Source organism: Callithrix jacchus, chromosome 1 (assembly GCF_049354715.1).
Source record: "Callithrix jacchus isolate 240 chromosome 1, calJac240_pri, whole genome shotgun sequence".
Taxonomy (NCBI): domain Eukaryota; kingdom Metazoa; phylum Chordata; class Mammalia; order Primates; family Cebidae; genus Callithrix; species Callithrix jacchus.
Genome location: NC_133502.1, coordinates 190,587,816 through 190,601,281, shown reverse-complemented (window position 1 = coordinate 190,601,281; position 13,466 = coordinate 190,587,816). Strand labels below are relative to the sequence as shown.

Sequence of the window (13,466 nt, the reverse complement as noted above, 5' to 3'; positions counted from 1 at the left end):
ATTATCCATCAATATTAGTTAATGTTATTAGTTCTTGATAGATTTTAACTTTCATTATTTTAATTTCCTAGAACAGATATTCATGTTCAAATAAAGCTCCATTAAGATACTCACTAGGAAGGTCTTTATTTATTTATTTTAGAAGATGGGATCTCACTCCATTTCCCCTGTTGGAATGTAATGGTGTGATCATAGCTCACTGCAGCCTGCAACTTTTGGACTCAAGTTTTCTCCTGCCTCAGCCTCCTGAATAGCAGGGACTGCAAGTGTTTGCCCCCATGACTAGCTAATTTATTTTCCTTCCTTCCTTCCTCCCTTCCCTTCCCTTTGCTTCCTTTCCCTCTCCTTCCTTTTCCCCTCCCTCCCTCCCTCTGTCCCTTCCTTCCTTCCTTTCAAGAGATGTCTGTATGTTGCCCAGGTTGGTTTCAAACTCCTGGCCTCAAGTGATCCTCCCACCTCAGCCTCCCAAAGTGTTGGAATTATAGACATGAACCAGTAGAAAAGGAGGTCTTTTCTACCATCCTGTAGAGTTAAGTGGTCACCCTCTGCTTGTCCCTAGCACCGTGTCCATGTATACATTGTAGCCCTGTCACACTGCCGTAATGATTGATTCACATGTCGGCCTCCCTCACTAGGTTTGGAGGGATGGGGATACTTTATTTGTATCTCAGTTTCTTCTCTTTCTGTGGTGGAGGTGGGGAATCAGCATTTGCTGACAATGGCTGATGGGCTGACTGAATGGCAAGTATACTATTATAAACCCGAAGAAGAAATTCATTCATAGCTTTAATATTTTCTCTTTATCCTAAATATTCTTCTATTTTTCTGCATTGTTTCTGGTGTAGATTTATTTTTATTTATCTTACTTGGTCTTTGGAGATCATTTTTGATGTGAAGAGTTATGTCTTTTCTGTAAAATTCTGAGCTCTTGTCTCTGAATGTTGCTTTTTTACGCTTACCCTAGTTTTCTTTTGAAAGTTTCTCTAGATGAATATTGGGGCCTACAATCTGTTCTTTATGCCTTTTAATTAATCTTTTAAATCTTGTTGCCTCCCTGTGCTATATTTTGGGAGAATTCCTTAGTACTGTTCTCCAGTTAGCTGGATGTGGTGGCTCATGCCTCTAATCCCAGCACTTTGGGAGGCCGAAGCAGGCAGATCACTTGAGGCCAGGAGTTGCAGAGCAGCCTGGCCGACCTGGCAAAAATACTAAACATATAAAAATTAGCCGGGCCGGGTGGTGTCTGCTTGGGAGGCTGAGGCAGGAGAATGGCTTGAGTCCAGGAGGCGGAGGTTGCAGTGAACTGAGATTGTGCCACTGCACTCCGGCCTAGGTGGCAGACTGAGACTCTGTCTCAAAAATAAATAAATAAAAGTACTGTTCTCCATTTACCAAATCTGTCTTCAGCTGTTCTAGTCTGGTTTTTATCTTGGATGTTGAGTTTTTAAAAAAATCTCAATGACTGTAGTTTTCATTTCTAGGATTTTTAATTGATTCTTTTCATATCCATCTGTTCTTCTTTCATATCTGCCTTTGTTTTGTTTCATACTTTTATATCCCTTGTTGTCAAGATGAGTCATGTATTAATCTCTTTATTTAAAAATCTTTATTAGAGGGTTTTGAAATCACAGAATATAGATTCTATAGAGGATCTTACAGAAACATTGATTTCATTTGACATGAATTTATATTTTGATTGATGATTTTTATTTTTATTCATTTTGTACAATTTCAGCTTTGATTTTAGATTCAGGGGGTATGTGTTCAGCTTTGATTTTAGATTCAGGGGGTATGATTGATCCCATCACCCACATGCTAAACATAGTACTCAGTAGTTCATTTTTCAGCCCTTGCCTCCCTTCTCTCCTCCCACTTGAAGTAGTCCCCAGTTTCTGTTGTTGCCATCTTTGTCTATGGGTGAATAGTGCAGTCTATTGTGAATAGTGCTGCAGTGAACATAACAAGAGCATGTGTAGTTTTGGTAGAATGATGTATTTTCTTTTGAATATATAACCAGTAATGAGATTGCTGGGTTGAATCCAGTTCTCAATCCTTTGAGAAATCTCCAAACTGCTTTCCACCAGGGCTGACCAAATTAAACTCCCACCAGTAGTATACAAGTGTTCCCTTTTCTCCACGGCCTCACCAGCATCTGTTGTTTTCTTTGGCTTTTCGATCATAGCCAATTCTGACTGGTGTGAGGTGGTATCTCATTGTGGTTTTGCTTTGCATTTCTCTGCTGATTAGTGATGTGGAACATTTTTTTCTCTATGATTTTGGCCACTTGTATGTCTTTTGAGAAGTGGCTGTTCATGCCTTTTGCCTGTTTTTTAGTTGGGTTTTTGTTTTCTTGCTTGTTGAATGTTGAAGTTCCTTATGATTCTGAAGATCAGACCTCTGTCAGATGCATAGTTTATGAATATTTTCTCCTGTTCTATCGGTTGTCTCTTTACACCGATAGTTTCTTTTGCTGTGCAGATACTCTTCAGTTGAATTAGGTTCCACTTGTCAATGTTTTGTCTTTATTGCAGTTACTTTTGAGGACTTAGTCATAAATTCTTTCCCAAGTTCAATGTCCAGAATGGTATTTTCTAGGTTTTCTTCTAGGATTCTTATAGTTTGAGGTCTTACATAGATTGCTGATTTCACTGGCTGACTTTCTTAGCATTAGATTTTTAAAGTATGCGTTGTAGAATTTTAGTTTTTAGGCCATTTTGAGTGGGAAGTTTTTCCCCACAACCACTCATGTTCATTTTTTCTCTTCATTTTTTCATAAAGGTTTTTCAGTTCCCTCTACCCAGGTCCCCTAGACTCCCTTATAAAGGTGTCTTGGGGCACGTGCCCTATTGTAATACTAGGATGTCCTAGACCCAGGAACTGAGCAAGCAGGTGGCTTAGTTTAGTTCCAAGTATTAAGACTGCGTGTGTATCCTGCTGCTTTTCGACCCACAGCTACAAATAAGTTATATCCCAGGAAGCAGTTGATGGCTATTATTGTTTCTCTTCCTTTTCTTCCCAGCTTTCTCTCACAAACACTGCCCACATAACATTAAAGAGCGAGACCAGCTATGGTTCCCTAACACCTGAGGAGCTGAACTCTGGGATGCCAGATCAAGAGCCCAGTGGCCCTTGGCTTCAGCCTTCCTCACTGCTTTTTCATTTCTCTTATATTTCTGCCTCGTGGGGGAGGAGGAGTTATCTTGTTTTTGAGACTGGCAGTGTCTATTATTGCTGTGTATTTGGAGCAGAACAGGGGGATACTTTGAAGTATGAACTTACTGTGCCAACTTGACTGGAGGTTTTTTTTTTTTTTAATTTTTTAATTTTTTTTATTTTTTTGAGATGGAGTTTCACTCTTGTCACTCAGGCTGGAGTCCAGTGGTGCCATCTCAGCTCACTGCAACTGACTGGAGGTTTTTTAACCTGGAAACAAAACTTGATCAGATATTTTAGATATTTCTCCCCTCCCTCCTTACCCCCACCCTATTCCCTGAAGGAATTGTGGAGGGTAGATTGAAAGGGAAACTAAAACTACGTAAGTAATTTAGGACACCAAGGGTAACACATGATCAAGGTCTGAACCAAGATGAAGAGGAAAGAATGGATTTGGAAGATAATTAGTGGTTATAGTCAACAGACATGAATAACTGAATTTGGGAAGTATATACTTGGATATTTAACTTAGAATGGAGATAAAAGTCACTGAGAAAGGAATATGGGAAGAAGAGTAGATTTTGGTTTGCTATGAGTCAGGAATAGAGACAGGAGTTTGAAGATTTTTATGATTGTTTGAAGCCTAGTACATGTTTTACTAAAGATCTTGTGATGCATATTTTTCCTAGTTGTGCATCTCAATATCCCAGATCTTTGAATTTGCCATATTTCCAAATCTCTTTACACGAGGTTCAGCTTTAAACATACATATAGATTTCTCCCCAGCATCTGGGAAACTTTTTCTCAGCATATTCATTCATTTCACAAACTTGTCTTAAGTGCCTCTTAAACAAACAAGCATAGACTGGCTTTCATGGATGTCAGTTTAGTGGAAAGAAAAGACAGTTACCAAATGGGAAATTACAAACTGTGGAAATGCTGTAAAAGATAAGGATAAGATGCTGTGAGAATGTATGAAAGCAGGGCCTGCCCAAGTCAGAGGCCCACGTCTATGCGTAGGGCACACTGGGGCGGGGGGTGTTCACTGTTTCTGGAAGGCTTTCCCGAAGAAATTGAAGCTGTTCCCTGTCTGGCACACCCTGCCCTAAGCAGCCTGCAGAGCTGGCTGCTTCTGCTGTTCAAGACTCAGCCATGTTAACTCCTCTGAAAGACTTTCCATGACTGCACCCAAAATTAATGTCTAGCCATCTAGCATAGCACTCTTCTTTATTTCCTTTAGAGCATTTATTTTTGTCTGAAATTATCTTGATGATTATTGGATGTTTCAACCAACTACAATGTAAGTGTCACAAGTGCAGGGACCTTACCTCTTTTTTTTTTGATGTGTACCGCCATTGCTTAGAATACTTCCTGAAACTAAGTGTTCCGGAAATGACTGACTGCATAAATGAATTTCCTTGGATCTTGATTTTTTGCATAGTTGCTCTAATAATTTGATCTTGTCCTTTTCGTTCGTTTGTTTGGGAGGACTCCTCAAGTTGGCTGTCTGCTTATTGATTTTTATATCACCTGTATCCTATCTTCACTCCCCTGTCATGCTCTAACTGAGGTTGCCAATTGTAGCATCACACCCTATGGCCATGGTGATGAGTACGTGACTGTTTCAGGCTGAGCCAGTTGGAGTCCTTCTGATACTCCAAATTTAAAGGAAGGAAGAAGGAGACTTCACAGGTGGCAGTGTGAATCTAGAGTTGTTGGTGGCCATAACCACCTTTGGATAAAAGAAGAGAAAATGCAGGCATTTCCTAGAGAAGCAGAGACGGCAGGGGGAAAGATATCCTGGTCGTTTTCCAATCTTGGCTTCCTCTGTGCCTGAGGCTCAGTTGCAACCCCTTGTTTTCCCATGACTTTTCCCTTACCCAGTTCAAATGAAGTTTCTGTCACTTAGCCAAAAGATTCCCAATTAAAACTGTACCTCATCCAGGCCAGGTGCAGTGACTTACGACTGTAATCCCAGCACTTTGGGAGGCCAAGGCAGGTGGATCACAAGGTCAAGAGATCGAGACCATCCTGGCCTACATGGTGAAATCTCCTCTCTACTAAAAAAAAAAAATTAGCCGGGTGTGGTAGCACACACCTGTAGTCCCAGCTACTGGAGAGGCTCAGGGAGGAGAATCGCTTGAACCTAGGAGGCGGAGGTTGCAGTGAGCCGAGATCACCCCATTGCTCTCTAGCCTGGGCAACAAGTGTGAAACTCCATCTCAAACAAACAAAACCCAAAAACTGCACCTTGTCTAACACCTTTTTATCTTGATGTCTTTGATATAATATCCTTGGGTATTGATCTTTTGACATAGTTTAATTTCTAATTTCGGAGAATCCATGTTTTCTCCTTCCAACTCCCTTTCTTTCTTTTGCTGCCTAAATTCTCTATTTTCAGTACTTCTTTTTAGTATGCTGTCCTCCCTTTCTTTTCAGAACGTGTTGCTTAGTAGTAAGCAGGTGCTGTCTAATTATTGCTGCTGCTGTTATTAAACTCATCCTTGAAGCAGGTTTATTAGGCTCTTCTAGGATTTTCTAACTTTCAACTTTGATGCTTTCGAACAGCCAGGTTAGTGTCTACTATCTCTAGGGTGATAGGAAGCCAGGGGCAGAAGCTCACTGCTGGGTTATTTCTTCCCTATTTTTGACGAACTGCTGCAGCCTGATCTTCCTGGCGTTGCTGACTGCTACCTCAGGGAGGAGCTCTGATGGTCTGGGGAGAAGTCCTCCCTCCTTGCAACTGGCTCTCTCTGCTTGGTGTAACTGCTTGTCTCTTAGAACTATTGCAGGTGTCCTCAAATCCCACCTATCCACACAGACTCCAAGGAGAATATTCCACATCTGTCCTATGATTTCTAGTTCTAACCTAATTAGAGCAGTATTACAAGAAGTTATTTCAGGCCAAGCAATCTCTTAGGCAGCTAAGTTGTAAATTGACTTAGTATTTTTCATCAATCTGGTTTCATGTACACTATGTCAAGAAGAAAATTAGCGGCTTTTTGGTATTGGTAATTTGTTCCTTTATTGATTAATTCACTCAGTAAATTTTTTTTTTTGAGAGTGAGTCTCATGCTGTCACCCAGGCTGGAGAGGCTGGAGTGCCATGGCCCAATCTTAGCTCATTGGAACCTCTGCCTCCTGGGTTCAAGCAATTCTCATCCCTTAGCCACTTAGTAGTTGGAATTACAGGCATGTGCCACCATGCCTCCCTAGTGTTTTTAGTAGAGACAGGGTTTCACCATGTTGCCAGTCTGGTCTCAAACTCCTGACCTCAAGTGATCCACCCGCCTTGGTCACTTAGTACATACTTACTGAGCATCTACTGAATGCCAGTCACTCTTGGAGACACTGAAGATACCAATGTCTAAAATAAGAGTTCTCTGCCCCTCATGGAGCTTGTATTTTTGATGAGGAAACAACCAATAAGCAAGTAAACCAATAAATATATGATGTTATGTAGTGATAAATGCCGAAGTGAAAAATAAAACAGGATAAGGGAATAGAGTGATAGGGATGGAGCTCTTTTAGAAAGAGCAGACAGAAGGGGGATTCTCTGAGGAGGTGACTTTTGAGAAGAGACCTGAATGAATCAGGGATCAAGCCACACAAAGAGTTCCTAGCAGAAGCAGCAGCCAAAATATGGCTCTAAGGAGATGAAGAGCATGGTCAGATTGCAGAATAAGGCACCAGGGTAGCTAGAGCAGAAGGAATGAGGAAGAAGGTGGAAGGAGATGAGTTCCTGAAGTTAAGGACCTTTATACTGTTCACAAAGGAGGTGACCTCATGGCAAAATCACCTCTTAATGCTATCACATTGGCAGTACCTGAATTTTGGAGGGGATACATTCAAACCACAGCTGTATGTTATTCTCTATCTGCTTCTCTACTCCATATGACCATATAGTGGTTTCTTTTCCTCTATACCTTACAGCTTCAAATCATATTGTGTATGTTGCTTTAAATCTTTAACCATGTGTCCTGGTAATACATCTAGGTCAGTAAATCTAGATCCAATTCATACCCCTTCTTTGTATGCCTATATTGTTTGACTATTGCAAAGTATATATTGCTTTTAAAAGGAAAATCCAATAATGTATTTAAAGTGAAAAATATAATGCCAGTATATAATTTTTATCATATATTAATGATTTATTTACCTTTTAAAGCATAGGAATATACTTATCAGCAATTCTTTATTTGCTGCAGGTTTTTTTCCCTGCTGACATTTTTGTTTTTAGAAAAATTTCTGTAGAATAAACATTAATTATCGCCTTAACTAGTATTTCCTTTTCTAAGCAGATTCAATATATTTTTCAGGTTACTATATCCGGGAAAAATCTAAGGAAGTCATCACATTGCTGATGGATGAACAGTTGCTGTGTAAAGAGAGGGAAGTGGCTTGTCGGATCAGGCAGCGTACCTCCTACTCTATGTTGTTTTCTCAAAGAGTATTTGGTTCAAGTAGCTCACTGATAGCACGTGCTTCTGCCCCCACACCAGATATTTCTGCTTCAGAGAAGAAGTATAAGCTTCCTAAGTTTGGAAGGCTACATAATAAAAGTATGTATAATGAACATTGGCCTAAAATGCAACTAGTATTAAAAATGATTTTAAAATATAAAATATTATGTTTTAGTACTAAATTATTGTACTAGTTAGTACTACTACCACCATACTAGGCTTCATACTATAGAAAACAAAGATGAAGAATATTCAGTAGAAGATTTTTTGACTTTTTTATTTAGTTTATTTTTTTTGCTTTATTTATTTATTTTTGAGATGGAATCTTGCTCTGTCACCCAGGCTGGGGTGCAGTGGTATGATGTTGACTCATTGCAACCTTTGCCTCCCAGGTTCAATCAATTTTCCTCCCTCAGCCTCCTGAATAGCTGCAATTACAGGCACCCACCACCATGCCTGGCTAATTTTTGTATTTTTAGTAGAGATGGGATTTCACCATGTTGCCCAGGCTGGTCTCAAACTCCTGACCTCAAGTGATCCTCCTGCCTTGGCCTCCCAAAATACTGGGATTACAGGCATGAGCCACTGTGCCTCGCCCAATTTTATGACTGTTTTCTGAATTCAGTTATCTTGGATTCAAATAAAATGTTTTTGGGCTTTTAAGGTAGTAAACTAGCGAGTACCCTATTTGGCATTGTGATTCAATTTTAAGATTTTATCCTTAACTAGAAAGTGAAGGAGTACAGTTTTCTAAGACTAGGTGTCTGGATATGTGTGTATGAGGTCTCTTTGATCCTATAATATATATCAAATAATTGAAATTTTAAAAAAATCCTCAGAATCCTAAAAGTTCTTCTAGGACAATACTTTGTACTCTTTCCTTTGCTCAAAACTTTAAATATGGACTACTGAACTTTTATAAAAGAGGGATTTGTATATAATGTTATAATAGACATCAGTAGAAAAATGCTGTCATCTTTTCTACCAAATTTGCTAAAACTTAAGTCTTTTTGCTCTAACTTCTCCAGTAGAACCCCTGTTGATAAGTTGTGTATGAGGAATGGACAGTTTAAGAAAGCAAAACATTAATGAAATGTGACTTAGAGAACTGTCTCTTTGTATTCAGTACAAACAGGTAATTCCAAATGTCAGTTAAGTGCAAAAATTTAACAATGTTACTAGTAATACCAACACAAGTTTATCTTGCTGAAATCATTCAAGTACTTTTCTGACTTAATCAAGAGTTTCAAATGGTCACCCAATGGGACATTGAGTGAACATCTGTACTTGGGATTGGAGAGATAGACATTGAAAGAGGGTAGCCGTTGTAATTATAGTAGCAAATGCTACCTACCTGCTTCTAAGAGTGGTGGAATTTCTTTCTTTAGGGTATCTGATTCTTTTGAAATAAATCTCCAAAAGAGCCACTCATTTTGAACTTTTCCCGTGGGAGTCTTTAATTCAAATGGATGCTAAAAACAGAGTCACAGAGAATAATAATCAATATGACTCACTCAGTTTCTTTCCCACTTTTGCTCCTTCAGTGTTACCTTTCTTACCCTTCCTTCTTCCATTTCTTTTCAGTTCTTTCCTCTTTCATTATAAACACATAATTATTGAATTTATTTAAAATTTGGATATTCAGCAGAAATTTGGAGCTATAGGAGTGAATACATTTTCTTTCATCATGGAACATTCTAGTGACAGACACTAGGATTTTTCTGTCACAAGCACAAAATAGATAAAATATATCAGATAATAACAAGTCCTATAAAGAAAAGGAAAGCAGAGTCAGGGAACAGAGAGTGACCGGGATGGCTTTATTTTAGGTCATGTAGTGAGAGAAGGCCTTTTAGAGGCAGTGAATCTTTAAATAGACCTGAATGAAGTGAGGGAGCAACCCGTGTACAGGCAAACCTCGACTGATTGCACTTTGCTTTTATTGTGCTTCACAGATAACTGCAATTTTTATAAATGGAAGGTTTGTGGCCAGCCTACAGCCAAGAAGTTTATGGGTGCCATTTTTCTGATAGCATGTGTATACTTTCTGTGTCCCATTTTGGTAGTTCTTGCAATATTTTAGACTTTTTCTTTATTATGTGTCATGATGATCTATGATCAGTGATCTTAGATATTAATATAATTGTTTTGGGGTACCACAAACCATGCCTGTAGAAGACCAGCGTGCTTATTGATAGGTGTTGTGTGTGTTCTGACTGCTTCATGGACCCCCATCTCTATCTCTCTCCTTGGGTCTCCCTAGCCCCTGAGAATCAACAATATTGAAATTAAGCCAATTAATAACCCTACAATGGCCTATAAGTGTTCAAGTGTAAGGAAGAGTCACATGTTTCTCACTTTAATTCAAAAGCTTGAAATGACTAAATTTAATGAGGAAGGCATGTTGAAAGCTGAAATAGGCTGAAAGGTAGGCCTCCTGTGCCAAACAGTTAGCTAAGTTATGAATGTAAAGGAAAAGTTCTTGAAGGAAATTAGAAGTGCTGCTCCAGTGAATACAGGGTTGATAATAATGGGAAACAGCCTTGTTGCTGATATGGAGAAAGGTTGTGTGATCTAGATAGACGATCCAACTAGCCCCAATATTCCATTAAGCCAAAGCCTAATCCAGAACAAGGTTTTAACTGTCTTTAATTCTACAAAGACAAGAGAAATGAAGAAACTTCAGAAGAAAAGCTTGAAGCTAGCAGAGGTTAGTTTGTGAGGTTTAAGGAAAGCAGCTGCCACCATAACATAAAAGTGCAAATGAAGCAGCAAGTGCTGATGGAGAAGCTGTATCAAGTTATCTAGAAGATCTAGCTAAGGTAATTGATGAAGGTGGCTACACTAAACAGATTTTCAGTGTAGATGAAATAAGGTTTTGTTGGAAAAAGATGCCATCTGGGACTCTCATAGCTAGAGAGGAGAAGTCAATGCCTGGCTTCAAAGCTTCAAAGGACATGCTGACTCTCTTGTTAGGAACTAAGGCAACTGGTGACTTTAAGTTGAAGCCAACTGCTCCTTTACCATTCCAAAAATCTAGTGCCCTTAAGATTCCTTTAAAAATATTACTGCTCATTGGCAATGTACCTGGTCACCCAAGAGTTTTGATGGAGATATACAAGGAGATTAATGTTGTTTTCATACCTGCTAACACAATGTTTATTCTTCAGCCTGTGGATCAAAGAGTGATTTCAACTTTCAAGTTTTATTACTAAAGAAATACATTTCATAAAGCTATAGCTGCTATAGATAGTGATTCCCCTGATGGATCTGAGCAAAGTAAATTAAAAACCTTCTGGAAAAGATTCACCATTCTAGATGTCATTAAGAACATGTGATTCATGGGAGGAAGTCAAAATGTCAACGTTAACAGGAGTTTGAAAAAAGTGGATTCCAAACCTCATGGATGACTTTGAGGGGTTCAAGACTTCGGTGGAGGAAGACTCTGCAGATGTAATGGAAATAGCAAGAAAACTAGAGTTAGAAGTGGAGCCTGAAGATGTGACTGGATTGCTGCAATCTCATGACCAAACTTGAACAGATGAGGAGGTACTTCTTATGGATGAGCAAAGAAAGTGGTTTCTTGAGATGAACTCTACTCCTGTGAAGACACTGTGAACGTTGTTGGACTGCCAACAAAGAATTCAGAATATTACACAAACTTAGTAGATAAAGCGGTGGCAGGATTGAGAGGATTGACTCCAATTTTGAAAGAAGTTCTACTGGGAGTAAAATGCTGTCAAACAGCACTGCATGTTACAGAGAAATCTTTTGTGAAAGGAAGAGTCAGTTGATATTGCAGGCTTTATTATTGTCTTTTTAAAATTACCACAGCCATCCCAACCTTCAGCAACAACCACCCTGATTTGTCAGCAGCCCTCAACCTGGAGGTGAGACCCTCCACTCACAAAAAGATGACTCCCTGACTCAGCCAGGAATCAATGTTCTTCTTAACAGTTATAAAAACACTGAACAAACGGATGTTATTCAAGGACCTATTGTATAATTTTGGCTCAATAGCAAAGATAGTTTTCAGGGAAATGTTTCCATGATAGAGAGTGCTATTACATTTGACGCAGACCAGAGTAATCCTTGATACAGGTTAAGTTCTGTTGCAAAGAACAATGCTAGTGAAGAGCTCTTTATGGAAGATCAGATGACCAACAGGTACGGTTTTGCTGGTCTGGCTAGAAGCAGTGCCTCTGGAGATCATTTTTAAAATAATTGTTGCCTCTACAAAGAATGGCCTGATGCTTAGAGCTGAGTTAAACTGTCATTTTTCTATTGTTCTGTCTTGCCATCAAGCAGCAATGATCCTTCAGCCCATCTCTCCCTTCAAACATCAAAAGCATCTAAACAAAAACCACCCAAGCTATCTACTAGAATTAAAACTTGGGAAAACATCCAAGAAAAGAAAAAAAAAAGTAGTGGAAGTGGCAATGAGTATATAACACCTTCTTTAAAGTACCTCATTTTCCCTTGCTGATTCACCGTAAAGAAGGGAGGCACAACTGTACTAGCTCTAGGTCGTAAAGCCTGGAAATCATATTTCTTGCATTCAATTTTACATTTCACTGTACCTGAAACACCTAGAGACATCTGAGACTCCTTCTAATGAAAACTTACCTGGATGGTATCATCATTTGCCTCTGTTTTCTCTAATGCAAATGTTACTCATTTGCAATTTCTCTTTCTTCTCCCATACAGTATCGACTTGCCCCCATTGTCTCTCTACAGTCTGTCTTTAAACATTACTGTTTCCTCATTTCTGTAACCCTAGGAGCAGGTCCTGGATGCCTGGATTGAAACAACTGTCTCTTATAAAGCTTCGTTCAATTGGTATTTCCTTCATTTCTACAAAAGCAATAAGAATTATCTTCCACAAACAGCTGTTTTCTGTAATAAGGAAACTCAGTTCTGTGACTAAGCTAAACATCCCTTCTGTTCTCCAAGGCCTCCAGTGGTTTTTGGTAGAGAAAAAGTTTCGCCTTGTTTCCCCGGCAGGTCTCAAGTTCCTTGGCTCAAGTGATCTGCTCTCCTCAGCCTCACAAAGTGCTAGGATTACAGGTTTCAGCCATCATGCCTGGCCAGCATTTAAAAGAAAATCTATACATACATATACTGAGATGGATAGCTAGAGATCAATTATTTTTATAAAAATGAAATTACATGCAGTTTAGTAAAAATTATTAAAGATCTCCTTCTAGCAATGAGACTAGGAACTCCATTTACTGCACAACAACCAAAGACTGAAAGTGACACACTATTTGGGACATACTGGCCTCACAAGAAATATGGGAAGTCTCTAAGATTCTCTCTTTGAAAAATGTAAAATATGAACGGCACGTGAGCTCTGCCTGTGGGAAGCTGCAGGTAACTGTAGGAGTTGAGTTGCTTAAGAGCAGTTGTTAGTAGATCAGAGAGTGAGTTTGGAGCCTGTCTTGAACATTGGAAAGGAAAGCCTTGGATTACTGTGCTGAACCCAGACCCTCAAGGGGACTGAATTGAGACAGTGTATTCAGTTCATAAGTTAGGTCCAATAGGATTTTCACCAGCTTAAAACAAGCACCGAGCTCACAATCCAATATCACCAAACCAGGAGAAGGTAAGCAGTAATAATTCCCCAAAGATTGTAGATATTGGAAAGGTCAGATACAGAATATAGAGCAGCTGTGTATTTACATAAAGAAAGAATATAATCACATGCATCACCAATTATCAAGAGATTATTAGGACTGAATGGATGAATTTGAAAAAAGGGAACTTGCAGGAATAAGAAATACTACTGACGTAAAAAATGTAGTGAACTAGAAGATATGCCTAAAGAAAATGGAAAATATGAAAGTAATA

General features: G+C 39.1%; 1 protein-coding gene across 10 annotated transcripts in view; it reads left to right on the top strand.

The window, feature by feature from the left end:
- ENTHD1 (ENTH domain containing 1) overlaps positions 1-13,466 on the top strand; it is a 131,318-nt gene that overhangs the window by 17,757 nt on the left and 100,095 nt on the right. For 9 of the 10 annotated variants that reach the window (XM_035266262.3, XM_035266255.3, XM_078334408.1 and 6 more), the window contains one exon: positions 7,473-7,715. The exons of the other annotated variant lie outside the window; for it this stretch is intronic. In XM_035266262.3, coding sequence (XP_035122153.3) covers positions 7,517-7,715 — 199 coding nt within the window. In that variant the 5' untranslated portion in view covers positions 7,473-7,516. The remainder of the gene's footprint in view (positions 1-7,472; positions 7,716-13,466) is intronic. 10 annotated transcript variants of the gene reach the window in all.